Raw genomic sequence first — 25670 nt, forward strand, 5'->3', positions numbered from 1 at the left:
CAGTCTCTTCACCACGCGTGGAGCTCTTCTCTGAATCCGAATTCATCCACATCATGCTGAAGCTGTTGCCCTTGGTTGGACCAGCGCCAGGTACCACCTCCGCCAACTTGAGAGTCCTGTTCCTACAGCCGGGGGAGGATTAGCCCCTGGGATGCAGCGTGACAGTGGAAGCTCCTGCTTGGCTAATTTGTCCACCACGACTCCCAAATCTTTGTCTGAGTCCCTGCTCACAGGGTAGAGCCCCTCTTCTGTCAGCGTTCCCTGTGCTCAGGGGCCACTGGGGCGGAAGGCCCCCCAGCCTAGGAAAGGGCCAGGACAGCCTCTCCTGCCCCAGGCCTGGCCTCTCCTGCCTTTGCTCCGTCTGATCCCCTCCTCTTCCCTGCCCTTGCTCCGCCCCGTCTCTTCCCTCCCTCCCAACGGGGGTCTGTGGGGTGGGGGCTCCTGCACTGGCAGCAGCGGTCTGCCCCTACCCCCCCCCCCCACAAGCGACTTGTCCGCAGAGCAGAGCAAACTGGGGCCGCATTGCTCCCCTTTGCCGGCCATGGCTGGGAAATTGATTTTGTGGTGAGCTCTCTTGGTATTCACACCTCCTCCTCAAGGGCTGGGTGTCGGCCACGCCCCCGTGGGGATTGCACCGGCCCGCCGCTCCTCTCTTCGTGTGGTAGCCCGGTTACGCCTGCCTCTGCGGTTTGCACTCCAGTCTGTGTGGCAAGCTCATGCCCAGACGAATCCATTGCCTTGGAGGTGCCCTGACTCCTCATTGTCCTTCCATCGCTGCAGAGTCGGGCCGGGCCGGGCCACGGCTGAGGGCGTCCGCTCAGGGTGAATTGCTCAAACTCGGGCTCCTTACAGCCCCTTAGCTATTGTGATGTCAGAGCCAGTGTCTCGCCAGCCCCTACATTCCACTTCATTGACCTTCGCCTCTCCCAGAAGCTGTTCGCTGCCCTTCCACGCCTCCTTCCCGACATACCGGGTGAGTTCACTGCCCTCCCCCACAGCACCGTGGGTTACTGGGTTCACATTGGCCACTGCAGTGCTCACGCCTGGACTCAGGGTGGCATCAGAGGCCTCGCTGGGGTCTGTGCGCCCTGCTTGTGTGCGCACCGGGACAGAGTCGGTGCTTACGGAGTGGCTAAGAGCTGCTGGCCTGGGGCTGACCTTTAGGCCTTATATGGCCAGATCTGCCAGTGGAACGAGGCGTACAGATAGTTCGAACTAGCAAGCCATTCCGAACTATCTAGCCCGTGCCGCGTGTAGCCGCGCAGCACGGGGTTCGAACAAGCCAGCATTTAAAAATGGCGCCAGCTGGCTTATGCAAATGAAGCCCGGGAAATTCAAATCCCGGGCTTCATTTGCAAGTGCGGTATGCATACATTACCATCCTAGTTCGAACTAGCGGGGTAGTGTAGACAGACCCCCAGAGACTCTCAATACGTCCATCTCCTATGTCTATATAAGGAACACCTCCTCCCTTCCCCCCCCCACCTGTCCTTCCTGAGGACGCTGTACCCTTCTATACCAATATTCCAGTTGTGTGTGTTATCCCACCAAGTCTCTGTGATGCCAACCATGTCATAATTGTATTTATTTATTAGCACTTCCAGTTCTTCCAGCTTATTACCCATGTTCTCCACCCCTGAAACACAGCAGGGACTGCCGTCCTTCTAAATCAGTCCTTCTAGTGCAGGGGTCTCCAACCTTTTTAAGCATGAGATCACTTTTTGAATTTGTGCAATCCAAGATCTACCTCAAACCCAAACACCCTTGCCCTGCCTCCTTTGCACTCCTTCTCTGACGCCCTGCCCCTGCTTACTCCCTCCCCCATTCTCCCTCACTTTCCCCAGGCTGGGGCAACAGTTTGGGGCGCAGGCTCTGGTCTTGGATTAAGGGCTTTGGCGTGTGAGAGGGACTTTGAGCTGAGCTTGGCAGGCAGTTGGGATGCCAGAGGGGGTTCTAGGTGCAGGCTCCGGGTAGGTGTTTGGATGCAGGGGTGCTCGGGGCTAGGGTAGGGACTTGGGGTGCAGGAGAGGGTTCATGGCTAGGGTAGGGGTTCAAGATGTGGGCTCCAGCTGGGCACTGCTTACCTCAGGTGGCTCCTGGGTGGGGGTGCAGTGCGGCTAAGGCAGGCTCACCCCTTCCCTGGCCCTGCACCGCTCCCAAAAGCAGCCAGCAAACTCCATCCCAAGACCTTTTGTGCACCCCACTCTGCTCTGTGGAGATAGAATGCAGGGTGGGAGAAGGCACCTTGACATCAGCGCCCTGCATCCCCTCCCCTCCCCTCCCCTGCCCTCCCCTCCCCTCCCCTCCGCTGCCCTGCACAGCGAGCAGGAGGCTCCTGAGGGGACAGCTCGGAAGCAAAGGGCAGGAGTTGTGCAGCAGTGGGGGGAGGGGCAGCTGAAGTTTCAGCACCTGATACCCTCTTGGCCAAACCAGTCGGGTCCCCTGTCAGAGGCTCCAAGATCGACCCGTAGATCCCGATCGACTGGCTGGTGCCCCTGTGCTAGTGCTTAGTTCGTTTTGTTGCTCTGAGCAGCAGGCCTCTCACTTTTCCCAGCCCTGCCTGGCTCACGTGCCACCCCGCTGGTTTGGCTGTCGTGCTGCTCCCTGAACGGAGGCCGCTGCTATCCCTGTCGTGTGACAGCTCTTCCCATTTCCGTGAGTGCTGGAATGACGACTAGCTGACAGGGTTTCCTAGCACAGTTCCTGCACCAACCCCTCCTTCCCTCCCGGAGGGCTGGGATGGAGAAATGCCGTTGCTCGGGTGTTGGGTTCTTTGTGTGTGGTCAGGTCCATTCCACGGCAGGTCCAGCCAGTAGTGTGCAGGGCTGGGGTGCTAGGTCTCTGCCCCACACTTGCTGCCAGGGACCCCAAAGGTTGGCCAGGCTATTCCTACCAGTGTCCTGATGGGGTTAATGGGGTCTGTGGGGCAGGTACTGGGGGAGGGGAGGTGTGCCATGTGAGGGTAGCGGGGTAGATACAGCAGAGGGCAGAAGGATGTGCAGTATGGAGGGATTATGCAGGGGTGTGGTTCCCCCACGTACTAAAGGGTGCAGTGGTGTCTGGACACTGGGCAGAGGGGCACTATGCAGTCCAGAGCTGTGGTGGGGCTGTGCAGTGTTGGAGATCCTGTAGAGGTGTGGTGGGGCTGTGTTGTGCAGAGGGGCACTGCACAGTGAAAAGGTGTGGAGAGCTCTGCAGTGCAGACAGACTGTGCAGAAGTGTGGGGCTGTGTGGCCAAGAGGTGGGGGTAGTATGGTGCAGTGGGGTGATGCATTGCAGAGATGGCTGTGTGGGGCAGAGGTATGGAGGGGGGCAGAGTAGTGCAATGGGGGTGATGCAGTGATGTTGTGCAGTGTAGTGCGGTGATGCATTGCAGAGGTGGGGGGGCTGTGTGGGGCAGAGGTAGGGAGGGGGGCGGGGCAGTGCAGTGGAGTGATGCTGTGCAGTGGTGTGGTGTACAGCCGCTCCCCGACTTATGGCAACCTCCACTTATGACCAAAGTGGTGGTAGAGGTGGATCCGAGTTAGGAACGGTGATCCGCGCTTACAAACGGGGCGGTCGCCATGTAACACTATGGGATACGAGATACAAACAGTTCAAGTTACAGACCAAGTGTTGGTCTGTAACTCATTCGTAACTGGGAAAGCGGCTGTATTGCAGAGGTGGGGACTATGGGCAGAGGTATGGAGGGGGGTGGGGCAGTGCAGAGGAGTGGTGAACTGCAGAGGTGGGGGCTGCGTGGGGCAGAGGGATGGAGGGGGCGGGACAGTGCAGTGGGGTGGTGCACTGCAAAGATGGGGGCTGTGTTGGGGAGAAGGATGGATGGGTTGGGCAGTGCAGTGGGGTGGTGCACTGCAGAGGTGGGGGCTGTGTGGGGCAGAGGGATGGAGGGGGCGGGCAGTGCAGTAGGGTGATGCCGTGCAGAGGTGGGGGCTGTGTGGGGCAGAGGGATGGAGGGGGGCAGTGCAGTGGGGTGGTGCACTGCAGAGGTGGGGGCTGTGTGGGGGAGAAGGATGGAGGGGGGGCAGTGCAGTGGGGTGGTGCTCTGCAGAGGTGGGGGCTGTGTGGGGGAGAAGGATGGAGGGGGGCAGTGCAGTGGGGTGGTGCTCTGCAGAGCTGAGGGCTGTGTGGGGCAGAGGGATGGAGGGGTAGTAGTGCAGTGGGGTGATGCTCTGCAGAGCTGAGGGCTGTGTGGGGCAGAGGGATGGAGGGGGGCAGTGCAGTGGGGTAGTGCACTGCAGAGGTGGGGGCTGTGTGGGGCAGAGAGATGGAGGGGGGGCAGTGCAGTGGGGTGATGCTGTGCAGTGGGGTGGTGCACTGCAGAGGTGGGGGCTGTGTGGGGCAGAGGGATGGAGGGGGGCAGTGCAGTGGGGTGATGCTGTGCAGTGGGGTGATGTTCTGCAGAGGTGGGGGCTGTGTGGGGCAGAGGGATGGAGGGGGGCAGTGCAGTGGGGTGATGCTGTGCAGTGGGGTGATGCTCTGCAGAGGTGGGGGCTGTGTGGGGCAGAGGGATGGAGGGGGGCAGTGCAGTGGGGTGATGCTCTGCAGAGGTGGGGGCTGTGTGGGGCAGAGGGATGGAGGGGGGGCAGTGCAGTGAGGTGATGCTGTGCAGTGGGGTGGTGCACTGCAGAGGTGGGGGCTGTGTGGGGCAGAGGGATGGAGGGGGGCAGTGCAGTGGGGTGATGCTCTGCAGAGGTGGGGGCTGTGTGGGGCAGAGGGATGGAGGGGGCAGTGCAGTGGGGTGATGCTGTGCAGTGGGGTGGTGCACTGCAGAGGTGGGGGCTGTGTGGGGCAGAGAGATGGAGGGGGGGCAGTGCAGTGGGGTGATGCTGTGCAGTGGGGTGGTGCACTGCAGAGGTGGGGGCTGTGTGGGGCAGAGGGATGGAGGGGGGCAGTGCAGTGGGGTGATGTTCTGCAGAGGTGGGGGCTGTGTGGGGCAGAGGGATGGAGGGGGGGCAGTGCAGTGGGGTGATGCTGTGCAGTGGGGTGGTGCACTGCAGAGGTGGGGCCTGTGTGGGGCAGAGGGATGGAGGGGGGCAGTGTAGTGGGGTGATGCTGTGCAGTGGGGTGATGCTCTGCAGAGGTGGGGGCTGTGTGGGGCAGAGGGATGGAGGGGGGCAGTGCAGTGGGGTGATGCTCTGCAGAGGTGGGGGCTGTGTGGGGCAGAGGGATGGAGGGGGGGCAGTGCAGTGAGGTGATGCTGTGCAGTGGGGTGGTGCACTGCAGAGGTGGGGGCTGTGTGGGGCAGAGGGATGGAGGGGGGCAGTGCAGTGGGGTGATGCTGTGCAGTGGGGTGATGCTCTGCAGAGGTGGGGGCTGTGTGGGGCAGAGGGATGGAGGGGGCAGTGCAGTGGGGTGATGCTGTGCAGTGGGGTGGTGCACTGCAGAGGTGGGGGCTGTGTGGGGCAGAGGGATGGAAGGGGGGTAGTGCAGTGGGGTGATGCTCTGCAGAGGTGGGGGCAGAGGGATGGAGGGGGGGGCAGTGCAGTGGGGTGATGCTCTGCAGAGGTGGGGGCAGAGGGATGGAGGGGGGGCAGTGCAGTGGGGTGATGCTGTGCAGTGGGGTGGTGCTCTGCAGGGGTGGGGGCAGAGGGATGGAGGGGGGGCAGTGCAGTGGGGTGATGCTCTGCAGAGGTGGGGGCAGAGGGATGGAGGGGGGGGCAGTGCAGTGGGGTGATGCTGTGCAGTGGGGTGATGCTCTGCAGAGGTGGGGGCAGAGGGATGGAGGGGGCAGTGCAGTGCGGTGATGCTCTGCAGAGGTGGGGGCAGAGGGATGGAGGGGGGGCAGTGCAGTGGGGTGATGCTGTGCAGTGGGGTGATGCTCTGCAGAGGTGGGGGCAGAGGGATGGAGGGGGGCAGTGCAGTGGGGTGATGCTCTGCAGAGGTGGGGGCAGAGGGATGGAGGGGGGGCAGTGCAGTGGGGTGATGCTCTGCAGAGGTGGGGGCAGAGGGATGGAGGGGGGGCAGTGCAGTGGGGTGATGCTGTGCAGTGGGGTGATGCTCTGCAGAGGTGGGGGCTGTGTGGGGCAGAGGGATGGAGGGGGGCAGTGCAGTGGGGTGATGCTCTGCAGAGGTGGGGGCAGAGGGATGGAGGGGGGGCAGTGCAGTGGGGTGATGCTGTGCAGTGGGGTGATGCTCTGCAGAGGTGGGGGCAGAGAGATGGAGGGGGGGCAGTGCAGTGGGGTGATGCTGTGCAGTGGGGTGATGCTCTGCAGAGGTGGGGGCTGTGTGGGGCAGAGGGATGGAGGGGGGCAGTGCAGTGGGGTGATGCTCTGCAGAGGTGGGGGCTGTGTGGGGCAGAGGGATGGAGGGGGGCAGTGCAGTGGGGTGATGCTCTGCAGAGGTGGGGGCTGTGTGGGGCAGAGGGATGGAGGGGGGCAGTGCAGTGGGGTGATGCTCTGCAGAGGTGGGGGCTGTGTGGGGCAGAGGGATGGAGGGGGGCAGTGCAGTGGGGTGATGCTCTGCCGAGGTGGGGGCTGTGTGGGGCAGAGGGATGGAGGGGGGCAGTGCAGTGGGGTGATGCTCTGCAGAGGGGTGATGCTCTGCAGAGGTGGGGGCTGTGTGGGGCAGAGGGATGGAGGGGGGCAGTGCAGTGGGGTGATGCTCTGCAGAGGGATGGAGGGGGGCAGTGCAGTGGTGTGGTGCACTGCAGAGGGGGGGCAGTGCAGTGGGGTGATGCTGTGCAGTGGGGTGATGCTCTGCAGAGGTGGGGGCTGTGTGGGGCAGAGGGATGGAGGGGGGCAGTGCAGTGGGGTGATGCTCTGCAGAGGGATGGAGGGGGGCAGTGCAGTGGGGTGGTGCACTGCAGAGGGGGGGCAGTGCAGTGGGGTGATGCTCTGCAGAGGTGGGGGCAGAGGGATGGAGGGGGGGCAGTGCAGTGGGGTGATGCTGTGCAGTGGGGTGGTGCTCTGCCGAGGTGGGGGCAGAGGGATGGAGGGGGGCAGTGCAGTGGGGTGATGCTGTGCAGTGCACTGGTCCTCCCGCCCCGCCCCGCCCCGGGTTCGAGTCCCGCTGTCCCGAGCGGCCTTGGAGCGCCCCCCCCCCGTGGCGACTCGGGTCGAGCGGCGGGTCCCGCCCCTCCCCTGCCATTGGGCGGCGGGAAGACCCCTGAGCGCTCCGATTGGGCAGCAGCGCCAGCCAATGGGCGCAGGAGGCTCCGCGCGGGGATTGGCCGGGCCGCCCCGCCCCGTCGGGGGATTGGCCGCTGCGGCCCCTGGAGCAGCCTGAGCCCGGCCGGGGGCGCAGCGCCGGTGAGAGCGGGGCCCGGCCGCTCCCCCCCCCCCCCCCCCGCCGAGCCAGGCAAGGGCCAGGGTACGCGCCGGCCGGCGGGAGCGTGCGGGGGGGGGGGCGTGATTGGCCGGCGCGGGACAGGCGGGGGGGAGGGGGAATGGCCGGCGCGGGACAGGCGGGGGGGAGGGGGGGGTGAATGGCCGGCGCGGGACAGGGGGGGGGGGAGTGGCCGGCGCGGGACAGTCCGGGGGGAGGGGGAATGGCCGGCGCGGGACAGTCCGGGGGGAGGGGGAATGGCCGGCGCGGGACAGGCGGGGGGGGAGGGGGGGTGAGTGGCCGGCGCGGGACAGGGGGGGGGGGGGAATGGCCGGTGCGGGACAGGCGGGGGGGAGGGGGAATGGCCGGCGCGGGACAGGCGGGGGCGGGGGGGGAGTGGCCGGCGCGGGACAGTCCGGGCGGAGGGGGAATGGCCGGCGCGGGACAGGCGGGGGGGGAGGGGGGGTGAGTGGCCGGTGCGGGACAGTCCGGGCGGAGGGGGAATGGCCGGCGCGGGACAGGCGGGGGGGAGGGGGAATGGCCGGCGCGGGGGCGCTCCGGGCGCTGGCGGGCTGTGGGTGTGAGTTCCCGGCCCTCCCCCGGGGCCCGCGGCCGATCCCGGCGGGGTCCGCTCCAGTCCCGCTGGCGGGGGTGCCGCGCCAGGGGGCTGCCTGCAGGCCCGGCAGGGTGCGTGGGCAGCGGGACCATCTCCCTGTGACAGCTGGTCTCCAGGAGGGGAGGGCCCCGTGCGTCTGGCCAGAAGGCTGAGCGCTGCTGGCTGCCAGGAGGGATGAGCTGCAGGCACCGGCAATTCACCCTCTTGAAAAGCTGGGAAGAGCCTTGCTGAAGAATCCCTTCCACTCTCCCTAGAGTCCATGGGTCACCTCAGCTGCCCTTGTGCTCAGTGGTATCAGAGACAGGGACTTCTGCCTGCCACTAGAAACATTCCGAATGGAGTAAATCAATAGCCTTGAATAGTTATCCTTCCAGTCAAGGGTGGATTAAGATTGCTCCTTTACCGCAATTCTTAAACCTGTTCTGAGACTCTTTCCTGGCTATGTCTGTTCTCCTGTCTTCCCCACACATGTTTTTGCCAGCTATCACCTGAAGGGCACTGCTCATAAATTGTAGCCTAAATTTTCCCCAGTGTAGCCTGAGCTTCTGTAAATAAAAGAAGTTCAACTTGTGAGGATGGTGCACTTTTTTATTTACCATTGATTTAATCTTGGTGAAATTGTCAATCCAGGCGTGGGTATTGTCACTTGATGGACTCCATAGGTGGAAAATCCTTACCCAGATAAAAATGCTTAGAACTGTTTCTCGGTGGAGGCAGGCTCTTCACTTGTACTGTTGTGGCCTTCAGCGTCTCAGTGGTGGAAAGGAAAAGAACTCTTGCTATCCACCACAGTTAGTGTGACTTACATGGTTGTGTCTGATGAGGAAACCTATGAGGACAATGGAGAGGATACTGCATTTAGTGGCTGAGGACATAAGACCACAATAGCTATCTTGGCCACTGTGGGAGCATTACCTTGCTGTAATGTGGCTATCTCCCCTTTTCCCCTTGTCGTGAGGCCTCTCGGTGAAGGAGGTGGTATACTGGCATGCTTCAAGTGATGTAGAAGAGGGCTGCTCTTATTTTTCCCTCCAGAGGTCCCCGATTTTTATCTGTAGGCAACTCCGTTGCTAGACTAATTGTGACCAGGGTTCCCTGAGATGTAGCAATGAAGAAGTTTCTTAATTATCCACTTAATATTAACGTTTCAAAGTAATCTGAGGAATTCTGAGGGTCGTTGTGGGAGTGTCACTGCTAAACCCGGTCACGATGCTAGAAACTGTAAAGGTCAAGGGGTCTGTCATGCAGTACTGGAAGGTCAGAAGACTGAGCTAAGCAGTATGCAATTCTTTGCTTAATCTTACTCAGGAGTCAAGTGTGTGTAGGGGAGCAATGGGAGTCTGAGCTGCTTCCCCCTTGGATAACCGTATTACCTGTAGCACTGCCTCATGTTCCATTTGTCCTGCAAGTAGAAAGATAAAGGTTTTCTTTCAGTATAGTGCTGTTCTGCTGACCGGTAGTGATAGGGTGGTATAATGCATGCGTCACTGTTCCTGTGCAGCGAATGAAACAAAAAACAGGACTATGTAGCACTTTAAAGACTAACAAGACTGTTTGTTACTCTTTAAAGTGCTACATAGTCCTGTTTTTTGTTTCAGCTACACCAGGCTCCATTTCTATCACTGTGCAGTGAATGTTACTCATGGTTATGGTGTCAAGTGTTGTTTCCTTTCAAAATGCCCAAAGGTGTCTCTGGGGTTATAGGCGGGGCCCTACCAAATTCATGGTCATGGAAAATGTGTGAGAGACTGAATCTGGTCTTTTGTGCACTTTTACCCTCTACTATATACATTTAATGGGGGAGACCAGCTTTTCTCAAATCGAGGGTCCTGATCCAAAAGGCAGCCATATAACTTACATCACTTAGGGGTGTGAATAAACTCCCCCAAAGTGAGGACAAGGACTAAGAGTGTCCCAGCTAAAACCAAGATCAATCAGATGTCTTAGTGTAACTAGTAAGTACGTGTTTAAGGGGACCATTCATGGCAATGTTTCCTCTAATCTTTTCTATCCGTCTGTGGAATAATTTTTTCTATGTGGACTGAGGCATGTGCAAATAGAAACACACACCTAGCTGTGTAGCATTTTAAAGACTAACAAGATGCTCTTTCTTGTTAGTCTTTAAAGTGCTACATAGTCCTGTGTTTTGATTCAGCTACCCCAGACTAACACGGCTACATTTCTATCACCTCGCTGTGGGCACTCTGCTAATCAGCTGGATGGCCTTTGAATCTCTCCTGAGTGGCCACCCAAGTGCTTAGCTTGGCCCATCTGCAACCCATGGACCCCTTGTCTGCTCCCCCCCACGTGCCTCTTGTGCGCTGGGCCACTGCAGCCCCACATTTCCTTCTCCTTCCCCTCCCAGCACTTTTGGAGCACCATGAATCTGCTGATTTGCACTCTGTCTCTGCTGGCATGCTGCGAATTAACATGGGGTGGGATAGTTGTAATAAGCCCTAAATCCAGTGTCTTTAGTAAGACCATGATTTTTAGTGTTCAGCAAATTATGAATTTAAGCTCTCAGGGTTGTCTTTTGAAAGTATTTGGCAGTGTTGTGCAGGTGCCCTTTGAGGATGGGGACCGATAGGTCAGTTACGGAGTGATTGTTTTGTGAAAACTCTTGACCCACAGGTGATGATGTCTTGACCCACAGGTGATGTCTTTTGTCTTTTATCATTTTCCTGTGCAAGTTCATCTGAGAGTGTAGTGAATGTTTGTTTGGTTTCACCCTCACGGCTGTGCTTAGGGCACTTAGTACACTGGAAGTGGTATGAGAGACATGCGAGATAGATGGATCTCAAAAGGTGTATTAGGGTGTGTGCTGGTCATTGAAGCAATGGCTTTGTATCTTTCTTTGCAGGGTCTTGTGCCACTTTGGTGGCATCTAAATGAAGAGAGAATTAAATCTCTCATATGAAGAGAGATTAAAAAGACTTGGACTTTTCAGTGTAGAAAAGAGGAGACTAGGGGGATATGATAGGGGTCTATTAGATCATGACTGATATGGAAAAAGTGGCTACAGGCAGGCCCCGGGTTACGTCAGTCCAACTTAAGTCGGACCCCTAGTTACGAACGGGGAGGGGAGCACAGCAAGTGTGGGGTGCCTCCCCCACTGTCGCCGCCTGCCTCGGGCTTCCTGTAGTCAGCGCTGGTCAGTTTCAGCAGCTGCTGACTTGGGAACACCTGGGGCAGAGCAGCTGGGATGCTGCAGGGTTGGTCCCACAGTGCCAAGGGTCGGCGCTACCAGACCAACCCAGCAGCACCCCAGCTGCTCTGCCCCAGGCATGTCCGATTCAGCCGCTGCTGGTCAGTTTCAACAGCGGCTGAATCTGGACGCCAGTTCTGACTTACATACAAATTCAACTTAAGAACAAACCTACGGTCCCTATCTTGTACGTAACCCGGGGACTGCCTGTAAAGAAAAGTTATTTACTTATTCCCACAATATAAGAACTAGGGGTCACCCAATGAAAGGAATAGGCAGCAGGTTTAAAACAAACAAAAGGAAGTTTTTCTTTACTCAGCACACAGTCCAGTATCCTGTTTTTTGACAATGACAGGTGCCTCAGAGGGAATGAACAGAACAAGGAATCATTGTCATCTTACCCCTGTTGCCCAAACAGAGGCTAGGGACACTGTTCCTGTCCATCTTGGATAATAGCCATGATGGACTTATCCTCCATGAACTTCTTATAACGGTGTTAAAAAAAACTATATATTGGGTTTCACAGCGTTCTCTGGCAAGAAGTTCCAGAGGTTGACCTGTGCATTGTGTGAAGAAATACTTCCTTTTGTGTTTTAAAACCTGCTGCCTATTAATTTCACTGGGTAGCCACTAATTCTTGTCTTATAGGAACAAGTAAATAACTTTTCCATATTTACTGTCCACGCTAGCCATGATTTTATAGACCTCTATCATATCCCCCCCTTAGTCATCTCTTTTCCATACTGAAAAGTCCCAGTCTTATTCATCTCTCCTTATATAGCAGCTGTTCCATATCTCTAATTTTTATTGCCCTCTTCTGAACCTTCTCCAATGCCAAGATATCTGTTTTGAGATGAGGCAACCACATCTGTACAGTCAGTCCCCGGGTTACGTACAAGATAGGGACTGTAGGTTTGTTCTTAAGTTGAATCTGTATGTAAGTCGGAACTGGTGTCCAGATTCAGCCGTTGCTGAAACTGATCAGTTTCAACAGCGGCTGAATCTGGACGCCAGTTCTGATTTACATACAGATTCAACTTAAGAACCCCAGGCATCCCCAAGTCAGCTGCTGCTGAAACTGATCAGCGGCTGATTCCAGGAAGCCCGGGGCAGGGGCTTCCTGTAGTCAGCCACTGGTCAGTTTCAGCAGCGGCTGACTTGGGGACGCCTGGGGCAGAGCAGCTGGGGTGCTGCTGGGTTGGTCCAGTAGCGCCGCCGCTCGTCGACGCTACTGGACCAACCCAGCAGCACCCCAGCTGCTCTGCCCCAAGTGTCCTGATTCAGCTGCTGCTGAAACTGATCAGCAGCGGCTGAATCAGGACGCCTGGGGCAGAGCAGCTGGGGTGCTGCCGGATTGGTCCAGTAGTGCCAAGGAGCGGTGCTGCGGGACCAACCGGCAGCGCCCCACCTGCTCTACCACAGGCCTGGGCTTTGCTCCACGTCTCCCTGGTCTGCTGTGGGGGGGGGGGGGCACTAGCTGCACCCCCCCCCCCAGCAGACCAGGGACACGGGGAGCAAAGCCACAGCGGCGGCGGCGTGCCGCGCCTCTTCAGAGGCACGGGACCCCTCTGCCTCCCGGCTTTGCTTCAGGTGTCTCTGGTCTGCTGGAGACGGTCCCCAGCAGACCAGAGGCACCGGGAGCAAAGCGGCAGCGGCGGCGGAGTCCCGCGCCTCTGAGGCTTTGCCAGAGCAAAGCCTCAGAGGCACGGGACCCCTCCGCCTCCCCGGCTTTGCTCCAGGTGTCCCTGGTCTGCTGGAGACGGTCCCCAGCAGACCAGGGGCACCCGGAGCAGCTTTTCTCACCCCAGAGGTCGAGGTGGCGGGACCGCTGCGCTCTGGGCGGTCCCGCTGCCTGCGAGCTCCGGGGCGAGAAAGCCCCGTTCGTAAGTGCGGATCCGACATAAGTCGGATCCGCGTAACTCGGGGACCGCCTGTACTCAGTAATCAAGATGTGGACATACCATGGATTGATATAGAAGCAATAAGATATTTTCTGATTTATTCTCTCTCCATTTCTCAATTGTTCCCAACTTTTTGTTTGCTTTTTTTTGACTGCTGCTGCATATTGAGTGGATGTTTTGAGAGAACTATCCACAATGACTCCGAGATCTCTCTGAGTTGTAATAACGAATTTAGTCCTCATCATTTTGTACATATAATTGGGATTATGTTTTCCAACATGCATTACTTTGCATTTATCAAAATTAACATTCATTTGCCATTTTTGTTGCCCAGTTGCCTAATTTTGTGAGATCTTTTTGAAGCTTTTCACAGTCTGCTTTGGACTTAACTATCTTGAGCAGTTCTGTAACATCTGCAAATGTTGCTACCTCCCTGTTTACCTCTTTCTTCAGATGATTTATGAGCATGTTAAATAGTATTGGTCCCAGCATGGACCCCTGGAGGACACCACTAGTTAGTTCTCATCAGTCTGAAAACTGACTGTTTATTCCTACCCTTGTTTCCTACTTTTTAACCAGTTATCAGAGGACCTTCCCTCTTATCCCATGACAGCTTACTTTGCTTAAGAGTCTTTGGCAAGGGATCTTATCTTGTCAAAGGCTTTCTGGAAATCTTTGTCTGTTATATCCATTGGATCTGATACGTTTTCCCTTTACAAAAACCATGTTGACTTCCCCCCTCAAAATTAAGTTCATCCATGTTTCTGACAATTTATTATAGTGTCAACCAACTTGCCTGGTACTGAAGTTAGACTTATTGGCCTGTAATTGCCAGGACCACCTCAAGAGCCCTTTTTAAAAATTGGCTTCATGTTAGCTATCTTCCAGTCATTTGGTACAGAAGATGATTTAAAGCAGGGATGGGGAACCTTTTTTGGGCTGGGGACTATTGACCCACAGAAAAATACATTGAGGGCCACGCACAAGTGAGAAGTGGAAAAAGCCCTCACTGTGGCCCCCGACTGACAAGGAGAAAGACCCTCCCCACACTCCCCTCGCACACCAGAGCCTAGTGGGGGTCCAGCCTAGTAGATTTTGTGCGCTCCATCTCCCAGGGGACTGGCAGGGGGGCTGGAGTGCCAGTGCGGGCTCCCATCTAAAAAGAATGGCTCAGGTTTGGGAATTTCCCTCGTGCTGAGCCAGGAAGACTGATGCAAAGAAGTCATGTAGTTTCTCCGCAATGATCAAATTGTCCTTGAGTGCTTGTTTAGCATCTCAGTTTTCCCTGGCTCCACTGATTGTTTAGCAAGTTTCCTGCTTCTAATGTATTTTTTAAAAAAATTGCTGTTACTTTTCTGAGATTTGGCTAGCTGATCTTCACATTCCTTTTTGCCTTCCTTATATTTTTACATTTCATCTGACAGCATTTATGTTCCTTTTTATTTTCCTCACTAGGATTTAACTTTCACTTCTTAAATGATATCTCTTTATCCTTCGTTGCTTCTTTTATTTGATTGTTAAGCTGCAGTGGCACTATTAGTTTTTTTACTATATTTTTAATGTGGAGGTGTACATTTAAGTTGAGCTACCACTATGGTGACTTTGAAAAGCTTCCATGCAGCTTGCGGAGGTTTTGCTTTTGGCACTCTACTCTTTCATTTCTGTTTAACCTCATTTTTGTGTAGCTCCCCTTTCTGAAATAAAAGGGTGCAGCTTTGGGCTGCTGTGGTGTTTTTCCCACCACAGGGATGTTAAATTTAATCCTATTATGGTCACTTTACCAAGTAGTCCTGCTATTTTCACCTCTTGGACCAGGTCCTGCGTTCCATTTTGGACTAAATCAAGAATTTCCCCTCCTCTTGTAGGTTCCAGAACCAGCTGCCCCATGTGTGCACAAACACAGTCCCCTCCCCAAATGTGGCACCCCCCATGCTCCCAGCACTTTGCCCTGAGTCCCTCCTTAAGGACCCAAACAATGTCGGGTGAATGTGTGACCCAACAATCTAAACCCTTCAGTCCACCAGTTACTTCAAGTTTTTCTATTCTTTTAACTAGCATGTTGGTGTAGTGCAGTCTGTCATACAGCGTTAACTGACACCTTTGAGGGTGACTCGGCTGAACTCAGGAAACGGTGTTTTGTGCTGTCTCCTGCTGGTGAGAGCAGTAGATGTAAAATGTAAGAACACAAGTGAGTTTTCTTCTGCTTTGCTGATTAAGAACCCTGCAATGAGAGTACGGGGTAGTTGAGGGAAACAACATCTGTAATTCCACACACCGTATTGGTTCTCAGGAGTGACTGCATTCGCTGAATGTTACCTCTTGCTACTGACAACGTCCAGGCTGTTTCCCTTGGAAGAAGCTTGTTTCAGAGTCTCCTTGGCTGTGATAGGCTGGGACTGTGTTCTATGAGGTCAGGTGGCTACACGCACACAGGGAATTGGAAGTGAGTGGGCTTCTTGTTATTCTGGAGTGTCGCAGTGGCTTTTCAGAATGGCAGTTACTGACTGAGCCTGGAGGTTTATTTAGAACAGCAGTGTGAGTTTCTCTGGCAGCAGATTTGGATAACTTGTTTTACACTGATCAGAACACTGACTTGCTTCTTGACAGCATCATGTTTGTATTGCACTTGCTCTGAATGAACAGCAAGCTGGACGGTTCCAATGGCTTTTCTCTTCCAGGACATGTAGAAGAGCGGAGTTTGTATGAAGATGGGAGTGTTGGTGTTCATGCGTAACCTGCTGCTGGCCCTTTGTCTCTTTCTGGTACTTGGATTTCTTTATTACTCAGCGTGGAAGCTGCACCTTCTCAGATGGGAGGACACAAGTAAGTACAGGAGCTCTTGCTAATACCTCTTTAAATGCCTATGCAGTACTTGTGACATGGGGATATGGTTTTGAGTTTGTGTGTTTCTCGTTTGATGGTGGTGGGGTGATGGGAATAAACCCTAGAGCAAGGGTGGGCAATAATTTTAGAAGGGGGGGGAGGGTGCTTCACTAATTTTTGAAGTGGCCACAGGCTGCCCTGGAAGGGCGGGGTCTCTGGTGGAAGGGGAGGGGCCAGGACACTACCATGTTCTCCCTCCTGCAGACCCTGCTTGGCAGGAGGAGACTTCACGAACTCCCTCAGTCAGGGCCTGAGAGCGGGGGGAGCATGTGAAGTCTCGCACCCTGCCCCCACCCTGCAAGGGATGCACAGCACTTAGGCTGTGTCTACACTGGCGTGACCTTGCAAAAAACAGCCGCTCTTGCGCAAAAACTTGCTGCCTGTCTACACTGGCCGCGTGTTCTTGCGCAAGTAAACTGACGTTCTAATGTGTGAAATCAGGGCTTCTTGCACCAGAACTCTGACACTCCCGCTCAGGAATGAGCCCTTTTGCACAAATGTTCTTCCGCAAGAGGCCAGTGCAGACAGGCAACATGACTTTCTTGCGCAAGAAAGCCTTATGGTTAAAATGGCCATCGGAGCTTTCTTGTGCAAGACACGCCAGTGTAGACGTATTAGAGTGAAAGTGCTGTGCCCCCCTTGCAGGGCAGGAGGAGACCTCATGTACTCCAAGGAGGGTGCAACGCTTGCAGGGTGGGGGTAGGGAGCAAGAAACTTTGCGTGTCCCTCCCGCCCCCACTTATTGGCCTGCGGGCATGGGTGTGGCAGGGTGTTTGTGGCCTGGATCCACCTGCTTGTGGGCCAGGTGTGGCCCGCAGAGGCCCCTTTGCCCACCCCTGCCCTAGAGCCTTCAGCATACTACAGGGTCAATGTGTAACTATTTACAGACCCTCTCTATGGTTTGGGATTATCAGTGGGGACAAGAACAAAGTTCGTGTGTCTAATCTACGACTTCTGAGTTGGCAATTTTTAGATTTTATTTATTTTGTGGATATGGGATCCTTAATTCTATTGCCTAAACTAATTGATCTTTGGAACTATTTGTATCTGTTCTGGGATGAGGCTCTGCTCACTGGGTGAACTTTTTGATCCTTTTGGTTTGTGTCAAGTGGGTCAAGTCAGGTGCTCGCGCTCTGGGTGTTTTTTCAGCAGGCTCTTTTTTCCATCTCTGGATTTTTATATTCTCTATCTGGCGTCTCCTTATTTCTTCCCACATCACTTCTCATTTTCCCTTTCTCTACTATCTTCTGTACTTGCCATGTTGGTCATGTTGTCTCCATCACCCAGCTTAAAAATAATGAAAAGCTTTTGTAGTAACTCATGTTTGCATATAACTTTGATCTGTAGCTGGTGTTTTTTCATTGTACTCTTTCTGTAGTAAAGGGTATGCCTACCTTCTACCTCTCTTGTTTTCCTACCACATGTTGTCTGATGATTAACATCTTGTCTGTAAGCACCTGGCTCCCCCTTATAATGTTATTCAGACATCAGGGATGCTGCTGTTGAGTTTGTTTTGAACTTGTCTGGTGTTAGAATAGGTTGGAAGATTATAAGACCTTCTGGGCAGGGATTGTCATCTTGTGTATGTTCAGCAGCCAGTATAATGTGGCTTCAGTCCTGACTGGTGCCTTTGGGTGCTATTACAATATTAATAGCTCCGGATATTAATAACCTACGGGAAGTGCTTCCAACAGAGTGAGGTTTTCAAGTGAATGCATTGTGGTAAGATGCAATGGCACAGTCTGTCAATCTGTCTGAGAATGCTAACACAGCAGGGCACAAGTCATTCAACAAGTTCTTGGACTGCATTGGAAACAATTTTTTATTTTAGAAGGTTGAAAAAGCTACTGGAGGGAAGCTGTTCTAGATTTGATTTTAACAAATAGGGAGGAACTGGTTGAGAATTTGAAAGTGGAAGGCAGCTTGGGTGAAAGTGATCATGAAATCACAGAGTTCCTGATTGTAAGGCCGGGGTGTGCAACCAATTCTGAAGCAGTAGCTGCTGTAGTGGTTACTCTGCTATAGTGAGCTAGCCACACTCAACCGGCAAAATAGCCACATTGTTCAAACCCACTAGCCACACTCAACTGGCCACATGGAGTGGCTAGCATGTTGGAAACCATGGTTCTAAATGGCAGAAGGGAGAACAGCAAAATAAAGACAATGGATTTCAGGATAGGCATGTTAGCTGTTGGGCAATAGAGTAGTCAACTAATCGCATGAATTCTTAGCAGTTAGTCAACTATCCTAAAGTCCCTAAGGGCAGGGCTGGCGGCCAGTGTGCTTTGGCTCCACTCCCGGGGAGCACCTGTATCAGAGGCAACAGTGTGGGGTGCCAGGCAGAAGCCGGTGCACGGTGGGAACCAGTTTAAAAACCAGCTCTTTGTGCAGACCAGCTGCCTGTCACTCTGTGCTGCTGCCTCTGATACAGAGGCAGCAGTGTGAGGTGGCAGCAGCCCCTGTCCACGGGGATCTGAGCTCCTCACGGACAGAGGCTGCTTTGTGGCAGCCTCCCCTCCCCAATAGAGGCAGCAGCGCGAGGTGAGGCGGGGGAGGACCGGCAGCACCGCGGAGACGATGCTGGGGGGAACCAGCTTTTAAACCAGCACCCCCCAACACCAGCTCTGCTCCCCCCGCCCTTGCTGCCTCTGACACAGCAAGGGGCAGCAAGGATGGGGGATGCCAGTAGTTGACTAGATTAACTGATAAGCCCAGGCAGTCTTAAGTAAATTCCGAGAGCTGGTAGATAAGGTCCCATGGGAAGCAAGACTGAGACAGTTAATAGTTTTTCAAAAGGACATTATTAAGGGAGCAAGAGCAAACGATTCCACTGCATAGAAAAGAGAGAGAGTCCGGCAAGAGACCCCCTTAGCTTAACCAGGAGATCTTAAATGATCTAAAAATCAAAAAGGTGTCGTATATAAAGTGGAAAGTAGGTCAAATTATAAACGATGAATAGAAGCAAACAACAAGTATGTAGGGGCAAGATTAGGAAAGTGAAGGCACAACATGGGCTCAGTCTAACTAGACATAAAAGCTAACAAGAAAACATTCTAGAGCTATATTAGAAGCAAGAGGAAGCCCAAGGACAGGGCAGGCCCATTGCTCAGTGAAGAGGGAGAAACAATAACGGAAAACTTGGAAATGGCAGAGGTGCTTAACGATTTCTTTGTGTTTGTTTTCACCAAGAGGTTGGTGGTGATTGGATGCCTAAAATAGTAACTGCTGGAGAAAAAGAAGCAGGCTCAAGAAATTAAAATAGGAAAAGAACAAGTTAAAAATTGTTTAGAAATGTTCAACATCTTCAGGTCACGTGGGCCTGATGAAATGCACCCTAGAATACTCAAGGAGCTGATAGAGGAGCCATCGCTGTCACCATTGGATTCGGGAGTGTGACAGAGCAGGTTAAAGGGCTTGGTGGAAGGGGAGAGAGGCAGCTCTTGCAGAGGGAACAGCAGCAATCCTGGCTAATTAGGGGCAGCTGAGACAGGGCTGCAAATCAATTAAGGGCCAGGTGAAGCTGATTAGGGCTGCAGACAAAGCCTTTTTAAAAACCTTGGGGGGGGGGGGGAAAGCTGAGAAGGAGTTTGGAGTTGAGAGAGAAGTTTGGCAAGCGAAGGAAGGGTTTGGAGATGAAGACAACTGATAAGGAGACTGGAGGAGCCAGGCAGAACAGCATCGGCCCTGCTAAAGGTGGCAGGGAGACGACAGAGGGACAAACACCAAAACCAGGCAAACAAGTCTTATACTGGGACTCCTAAACTGTGGGACAGTGGGCCGGTCAGGGGTCAGGGGCCCAGGAGTGGGACTGACCCTGCCACAGGAGAGATTCCAGAAGACAGGAAAAGGGCAAATCTAGTGCCCATATATAAAAAGGGAAATAAGAACAACCCAGGAAACTAAAGACCAATCAGCTTAACTTCTGTGCAGGAAAAGCTAATGGAGCAAGTAATTAAGGAATTCATCCGCAAACATCTGGAAGATAATAAGGTGATAGATAACAGCCAGCATGGATTTGTAAAGAACAAATCATGTCAAACCAACCTGAGAGCTTTCTTTCATATGGTAACAAGTTCTGTGGATAATTGGGAAGTGGTAGATGTTGTACCTAGACTTTAGCAAAGCATTTGATAAGGTCTCTTGTGACCTTCTTATCAATAAACTAGGGAAATACAACCTAGATGGTGCTAGATCCTGCCTTGAGGACAGGGGACTGGACTTGATGATCTATTGAGGACCCTTCCAGTTCTAGTGTTCTGTGATTCTAGATCAACGTTTCTCCAAGCGGGCTGTGGGCCCGCTTTGGGTGCATCTAGACTACAAGGGTTTTTTTGGAAAAAGGCATTCTTTCGAAAGAAAATGGAAAGAACGCACGTTTTTTCCAACATTGGTAAGCCTCAATTTATGAGGAAGAACGCCTTTTCTGAAAGAGCTCTTTCGGAAATAGGCATGTGTGGACGCAGAAGAGGGAGTCTTTTTGAAAGAAGAGGAAAGAGGAAAAAGCACAGGTGCCGTGGTGGCCATTCTGTCCATAGTAATCGCAGCTTAAATGCAAGATAGCATCCATTCAGTGAGGATGCTAGCTTTCAAAAAAGCAAATCACTTTTTCAATGCACTTTTGCTGTGTGGAAGCTTCCGAAAAAGCTTCTCTCGAAAGAAGCCTGCAGTCTAGACGTGCCCTTTGAGAGAGCTGCTAATGGGACACTCCAGGTTACTTAACAGCTTCGCAGCCACGGAGCCTTGAGGCTCCCGTTGCCTCCAGTTTGTCATTTGCTGCCATGAGAAGCAGTGGCCTGGGCAACCCTGCTGCCACAGCTTCCTTTGACTGCAAATGGCAAACCAGAGCCAATGGGAGCTGTGAGGCTCTGTGGCTGCAGAGCTGTTAAGTAAACAAACCAGAGCGGCCCGTTAGTAGCTTTCCCAAAGTGAAAGAAACTCTGAGAAACCCTGACCTAGATGGGGCCACTATAAAGTGGGTGCATAACTGGCTGGATAACCATTCTCAGAGAGGAGTTATTAATGGCTCACAGTCCTGCTGGAAACGCAGAACAAGTGGGGTTCACAGGGGTCTGTTTTGGGACCAGTTCTGTCAATGTCGTCTTCAACGATTTAGATGATGGCATAGAGAGGATGCTTATTATTGCAGATGATCCCAAGCTGGGAGAGGGTCATAATTCAAAATGATCTGGGCAAACAGGAGAAATGGTCTGAGATAAACAGGATGAAGTTTAATAAGCACAAATGCAAAGTGCTCCACTTAGGAAGGAACAATCCGTTTCTCACACACAGAATGGGAAGCGACTGTCTAGGAAGGGGTACGGCAGAAATGGATCTAGGGGTTATAGTGCACCACAAGCTAAATATGAGTCAACAGTGTGATGCTGTTGCAAAAAAAGCAAACATGATTCTGGGATGCATGAACAGGTGTGTTGTGAGCAAAACACGAGAAGTCATTCTTCCACTCTACTCTGCGCTGATTAGGCCTCAGCTGGAGTACTGTGTCCAGTTCTGGGCACCACATTTCAAGAAAGATGTGGAGAAATTGGAGAAGGTCCAGAGAAGAGCAACAAGAATGATTAAAGGTCTAGAGAACTTGACCTATGAAGGCAGGCTGAAAGAATTGGGTTTGTTTAGTTTGGAAAAGAGAAGCTTCAGGGGGGACATGAGAGCAGTTTTCAGGTATCTAAAAGAGTGTCACAAGGAGGAGGAGAAAACTTGTTCATCTTGGCCTCTGAGGATAGAACAAGAAGCAAAGGGCTTAGATTGCAGCAACGGGCTTAGGTTGGACATTAGGAAACACTTCTTGTCAGGGTGGTTAAACACTGGGATAAATTGCCTGATCTATTCTGGAGTCTGTTTCTCACGCCTTCCTCTAAAGCAGGGATGGGGAACTGTTTGTGGGTCGGGGGCTGCTGACCCACAGGAAAAATCAATTGGGGGTCGTGCACAAGTGAGAAAGAAAGAAACAAACAAGCCCTCGCTGACGTGGCCTCCAACTAAGAAGGAGAAAGACCCTCCGCACATTCTCCTTGCATGCCAGAGCCGGGATGGGGCGGGGGACAGGGACCTGGGCTAGTAGATTCTGTGTACTCCAGCCCCATGGAAGGCAGTGGGGGGACTGGAGCACCAGCCCACGCTCCGCTAAGCTGAGGGGGAACCCTGGGGTCCGGATCCATGCAAGTCTGAGGCTGTATCTGGTCCCCAGGCCTTAGTTTCCCCACTCCTGCTCTGAAGCATCAGCAATTGACCTTAGCTGATGGGACATGGAATGTAATGGACTAATGTTCTGAGTTCATGTAATGAATTATACTACATACATGCCTGGCTGGTGCATCTGCTCATATTCTCAGAGTCTAAATGATCACCAGATTTTGTCTCGGGAAGGAATTCCCGCCCGATCTGGCGGAGTTTTTGGGAGGGCACTCACCATTACCTTTCTCTACTGCCATGGTCACCAACCAGTTGATCGCGATCGACCGGTCGATCGCAAGGTGTTCGGCCCCCTCCCCCCATTTCCCCCCACTCCCGAGAAGCCTCATTACCTACCTCCAGTGACAATGGAGGTAGTGGCAGCTTCCCGCAGGGTGGACGGAAGTCCTGCAGCTTTGCGCCACTTCCGGGGGTTCCAGAAGAGCGCTGGCTGCTCCCCTCCCACAGGTCTGTGGTGTGCCGGGCGCACTGTGGGAGGGGGCATCGGCCCCGGAGGAGGAGCGTGGCAGCTTCCCTGTGCTGCAAGAGGGGTGAGTCGGCCCCAGGGCAGGTGCGCGCAGGGGTTTCCCCGCGCCGCGGGAGGGGGGAGTTGGGCTGGAGGAGGCATGCGCCGGCTTCCCTCTGGGGGGGAATCCTGGGAGGAGGCGGGTGCAGGAGACTCCCTGCCCCCACTGGCACCCCGGCCCTCCTGGCGCCCTGTTCCCTGCCCCCTGTTCCCACTTCCCACCCACAGAACTCTGTCCCCACTCCTCTGTCCCCACCCACAGAACTCTGTCCCCACTCCTCTGTCCCCACCCACAGAACTCTGTCCCCACTCCTCTGTCCCCACCCACAGAACTCTGTCCCCAGCTGCACCCTGTCCCCTGCTGCAGAACCTTGTCCCCACTGGTACTCTGTCCCCTGCCCTCCCTGTACCCTGTTCCCTTCCCCCAGCCGCAGAACTCTGTCCCCACTGGCACCCTGTCCCCTGCCGAAGCACCCACTAGCACCCTTCCCCAGTACTATCTCCCCTGCTCCCACCAACACAGTTGGGCCCATATAAGTGACACTTGGGCGGGAGGGTGTTGGGGCCACACAAGTGAGATCCAAAAAAAACCTCCTCCAACTGACTTTTCTGTGGGTCAGTGACCCCTGACTCCAAACAGGTTCCCTGCCCTTCTCAGAAATAAAGGCAATGCAGAAACTTTTTGTGTTTGACGTGGTATTTTATTTAAAAATGAAGCCTGGCCAACAAACCCCCAATTGGGGCCAAGCCCCCATCTGGCCACAGCATCATCTGCACTCCCCTTTCCCCCAGACTCTACATCTGAGCCTATCAAACATTGGAACCCTCTGCCTTGAGCCCCTCACATACCCCGACCCAAATTCCTGAACCCTCACATCCAGAAGTCTATGGCTTGCTTTGTACCCCAACCCTCCATCTGACCCCAACACTGCCCGGCCTGGAGCCCCCTCTGCGAGCCAGCGTCCCCTTCTCCTCCTCCTCCTCCTCCTGCATCCAGATTTCCTCCCAGAGCTTGCACCTCTCACCCCTTCCCACACCCAAATCCCTCATTCCCACCGCGGAGCCTACACATCCTGTCTCAACCCAGCGTGGGTCCAGCTAGACTGCAGGAGTTTTTCAGGATTCCGGAGATATCCCAGAAAAACTCTTCTGCATCCAGGGATGCGTTTGTTCTTCCGCTTCTTTTAGTGGAAGAGCAAACATGATCTTTCAGTCACCCCATATTCCTCTTTCCACGAGGAATAAGGGGAATTCCAAAAGAAGGGTTTTTTCTGACATTTGGTCCAGTCTAGACAGGCCAAATGTTGGAAAAATCTCTTCCTACAGAAGAATTGGGGGGGGAGGGGGGAAGCAGCAGTATAAGGGTTGGGGATAGCAAGTGATGGAGAGGAGGAGAATAGAGAGGGTGGGGCTTCAAGGAAGGGGCGAGGCGGTAGATCTTGGCTTGTTCTGTCGTTTAAAAAGTGATCTTGGAGTAAAAAGGTTGGAGACCACTGTTCTACTGCATGGATCCCTTGCTGGGATCATCTAGCCATAATTCACCTACTCAATTCTTTGCCATGGCAGGGGCCTCTGGCATTGGTGCCATCTCCCCTGTTCTCTACTTATATAAAGCAAGAGTGTTGCGATTGCATACAGTATCGGCTGTGAGAGTCTGCATCCAATCCAAGCGCTGCTGCACTTCAATTGGAGCGTCCCACTAAGGGTAGGTGTGCAACAGCAGTTAGCAAAACTACTCTGTCTTGGGAAACTGTCTTGGTTACAACAATCTTGCAGCCCACTGAGATGAAGGAAGGCCATTCATGTGGCCCACTCGCTCGGCTCACTCAGTCTTGGAACACCAGGAACATTCCCGAAGACTAGAAAAAAGCTGACGTTAGGCTAATATTTAAAAAGGGTAAACAGCTGATCCGAGTAAATTATAGGCCTATTGGTCTGACATGGTGTGAGGGCGAGTCAGAGTTCCCCCAACCCTGCACCCCCGTAGCAGCCAGAACAGTCTCCACCAGCCAGCAGAATAGAGAGGGGTTTATTGATTTTTCCAGAATACAGCACAGCATAGATGTGATGTGGCAATAGGAGGGGGGCTAGGATGCCCCAGACCCCTTAAGGCGGGTGCCTGAGGCCCAAGTCTCCAACCCCCCTCCCTAGGCTGTCTCCATCATGTTTCCAGTCCCAGACTAACTCTTCCTCCCCCCACGTAATTCCTTTGTTCCAACCTCCTTCCCTCTTCCCAGTCAGGGCAGTGTATGGCCCCCCTTCTGGGCCGGGCTCACAGACAGGGCCAGTAGGAGACAGCCCAAGCCTAGCGACTAGCAAGACGGCCCACTACATCACACATGGATTGCGGGAAAGGTAATGAAGGGACTGACATGGGACTTGGTGAATAAAGGAGAGTAATGCAATTAATGCAGATCATGAGTTTGAGAGATTGATCCTGTCAACTAATTTAATATTTTCATTTGATGAGATTACAAATTTGGTGGACAATGGGGGTCATCATGTTAATGTAATAGACATCTGTAAGGTGTTTCACTTGCTTCCACACAACTTTGTGATTGGAAAAATACTAGATAGCTGTGAAATTACTGTGGCACCTATTCAATGGATTAAAAGCTAGCTAACTGATAGGTCTGAAAATATAATTGTGACTGGAGATGCGTACGCCGAGGACTCTCATGTAGGAATAAAGAAGTTGTTTCACTTCAGAATTTGGCACAGGTGTGAACGTTGCTGGAATACTGTGTCCAGTTCTCATATCGGCATCCTGCTTGAATTGTAGTTGAGTTGTAGAGCGTTTAGAGAACCATAAAACGGATTAGAAAAAGATTAGAAAATATGCTTTATATTAATGGATTCAAGGAGCTCAGTCTGTTTAGCTTATCAGAGAGTGTTAAAGGGTGACTTGTATAGTAAAAAGCCTGTTGTCTCAGGCTCTCTTTTTACTACAACTTGATTTCAATCTATAAATACCTACATGGAGCACGAATATTTAATAATGGATTTTTCAATTTAGCAGAGAAGGTATAAAGTGATCCAGTAGTTAGAAGTTGAAACTAGACAAATTCAGACTAGAAATAAGAA

The 25670-nt window shown here is 53.5% G+C and overlaps 1 protein-coding gene across 9 annotated transcripts in view; it reads left to right on the forward strand.

The window, feature by feature from the left end:
* The window catches only part of ST3GAL3 (ST3 beta-galactoside alpha-2,3-sialyltransferase 3), a 294731-nt gene that overhangs the window by 26508 nt on the left and 242553 nt on the right, over nt 1-25670 (forward strand). For 4 of the 9 annotated variants that reach the window (XM_075914640.2, XM_075914643.2, XM_075914648.2 and 1 more), the window contains exons 1-2: nt 7262-7311; nt 15667-15811. In XM_075914640.2, the coding sequence (XP_075770755.2) occupies nt 15691-15811 (121 nt within the window). In that variant the 5' untranslated portion in view covers nt 7262-7311; nt 15667-15690. The other 5 variants (XM_089780382.1, XM_089780380.1, XM_089780378.1 and 2 more) reach the window with 2 other exon arrangements.

This window comes from Pelodiscus sinensis, chromosome 9, assembly GCF_052426305.1.
Source record: "Pelodiscus sinensis isolate ZL-2025 chromosome 9, ASM5242630v1, whole genome shotgun sequence".
Classification (NCBI taxonomy): Eukaryota; Metazoa; Chordata; order Testudines; family Trionychidae; genus Pelodiscus; species Pelodiscus sinensis.